The 2,353-nt window shown below is 43.9% G+C and overlaps 1 protein-coding gene across 1 annotated transcript in view; it reads left to right on the top strand.

Annotated features, from left to right (window-relative positions):
- The window catches only part of CCDC129 (coiled-coil domain containing 129), a 94,421-nt gene that overhangs the window by 24,578 nt on the left and 67,490 nt on the right, over nucleotides 1-2,353 (top strand). Inside the window, exons 8-9 of the mRNA XM_023532038.1 lie at nucleotides 2-174; nucleotides 571-733. Of these exons, the coding sequence (XP_023387806.1) occupies nucleotides 2-174; nucleotides 571-733 (336 nt within the window). The remainder of the gene's footprint in view (nucleotide 1; nucleotides 175-570; nucleotides 734-2,353) is intronic.

The raw sequence follows: 2,353 nt of genomic DNA on the forward strand, positions 1-2,353 counted from the left end.
ATGATCCAGTGGAGGTTCTCTTGGATCTGGGGTTTGGAGCTGACGGGCCAGACATCTGCACACAGATCCCAGCCAGATTCCTGGGCTGTGGCTCCGCAGCCAGAGGAATCGATATCCGTGTATTTCTTGAAGCTCAAAAGCAGCGCATGGACATTGAGAACCCTGACTTGTACGGTAAGGACCACGTGACATCCGAATCTCAGCAGTGGCGATTGTTACTGGGCAAGGGCTCGCTGCCCGACACACGTAGCAGCCAGGACTATGGCACCATGTTCTGAGTAATGAAAAAACTTGGTTGCGAGGTCAGCCAGCAAGGACACTAGTGACAGAGCTCAAATCTGTCTCCTGATCCAGGGTTCAAAGCAAGGTTTAAGGGCTTGGGGGGAACAGGCTGTTATGCGAAAGCACTGTCAGGGGCATTCCAACTGAAGGGCTTTGGAACTTGGCCATTCATGGTAAGATATGGTAAGAGGCTTCGGCACCCCACCTTCCTGGACAACAGATCCTCTGCTTCCAAAAGCATTCTCGTGTTCAGGTTCCAGTTACGTCCTGGTCCTTTCGTTCCATGAGATGGAGAGACTTTGGTCTCAGGTGTTATTGGAGGTAAAATTCTCTTCGGCCACATGTTTTGTTCTGTTGTCTTTGAAAAACAACTCAGCATCTTGTTAGAAACAGGACAAGGTCATTTTGAGCTGGTTCTGCAATTACACGATGAGCAGCAAGATGAGCCCCAGTACTGGGAGGGATGGTCTGGGAGATGTGGGCAGCAGCAGTCGACCCCTCTGTCTCAGGCCAAAAGCAGAGCAGATTCTATCTTGATCACTCTACACATCCACAGCGGGCTGGTATGTATGTTTGGGGGAGGGGACATCTGCTCCATGTTGCCCTCATCGATGAACTTGGCCCCACCATCTGGAATGTCACTGGTTGCAAAGAGAGAGAAAAAGTAGAAATGGAGAACCATACTCGACTTTCACATCCTTCTGCTCAGAATTTACAGGTGTCAGGTCTGCTCAGATTTCATTGTCCGTGATAAGTCACATGACCACACTTAACTCCAAGGGGTGAGAATGAGCAATCCTAACATATGCCCAGAAGGAAGAATACTGTCAATACTGATGAACAGCACTGATATATATCATAGCCACACACTCAGGACGCAGAGAAACGAGAATCTGACAAGGTTTATCATGAGTCACTAGGTAACATCTTAATTTCCTCACCTATGAGGCTTAGAACACTACTTATTCCACCATGAGCCAGAAGTGGTAGTTACTAATCTGACATATATCCAGATTTGTGGATTGACTATGCCTAAACCTTTTAGTTTTCATGCCTGCTGCAATCTTTCCCCTACTGGTGGTCAATGGAATACTTTTCTGTAGGACACGACTAAGGGTGCGCTTGGGATATGTGTACTGTGCTCATATAGTTTGAAGGAGAGATCCCCTGTGGTTAACAGGTGTGTTTACTGCGGAATTTGTTGAGGTGAACATCCAGGCTCCTAGCGGGGGTACAGTGCAGCGTTTCAAAATCATTGAAATACAGAACCCTTCTTGGAAGAGCCATGAAAAATCTCCTCCATGAGACAGAGTTTGCAGAATCCTGGACCGAAGGAAGTGCCAAAATTCTGTTTCTGAAATAAATTCTTTTAAATAAATAAGTTCACTAAAAGGAAAATGAGATAAAATGTTTCTCTCCAACAAATCCCACAGATTTGTCATTTTTGTTTCTGTCTCCCCTGTCTTCCTGTGGTGAGATGGGTCTTAAAAATCTCAGCAATGGGATTTTCAAAAATGAGTATGTAAACCTGAAGGTGTTGCAGTGTAACTTTTCTTTACATCGTAGAAGAAATTAATATCATTTGTTGTCATCTTCTCCAAGCCGCATGGAGATACGAGTTCTTGGATTGATTCTTTTTTTTTTTTTTTTTTTTTTTTGGAGAGAATGATAATACTTACCACTATCTGAGGAGTGTGCGAGCTGATCTGTGAAATCAACATTTTTCAGAAAACGGACACATGGATCATAGAGGACCGAGTGATTGCAAGCTCACTGTCATATCTACCTCTTAACACTGTGCCAGTATGGCCTGGTAACCATCCTTACTCAACACTTACATCAGTATACTTTTGATTCATCAAAGCAGATAAGGTCGAATGTAAACCAAGGAATAATAGTAATTAGTTGGCTGTTCTAAAGACAGAATAGACAAGTATGTCTCATTCAGAGTTAATACAAAAGTTTCAAACTTGAGAAAATGAGAATCAGTTGGCTCACTGTTTAATCTACCCAAAGGCAAAACAGAACCCACTCCTCCAATGCTTTGTACTATTGTGTTCTCTGAATTGAC

The sequence above is a fragment of the Pteropus vampyrus genome, unplaced genomic scaffold (genome assembly GCF_000151845.1).
Source record: "Pteropus vampyrus isolate Shadow unplaced genomic scaffold, Pvam_2.0 Scaffold75, whole genome shotgun sequence".
NCBI classification, from domain to species: domain Eukaryota; kingdom Metazoa; phylum Chordata; class Mammalia; order Chiroptera; family Pteropodidae; genus Pteropus; species Pteropus vampyrus.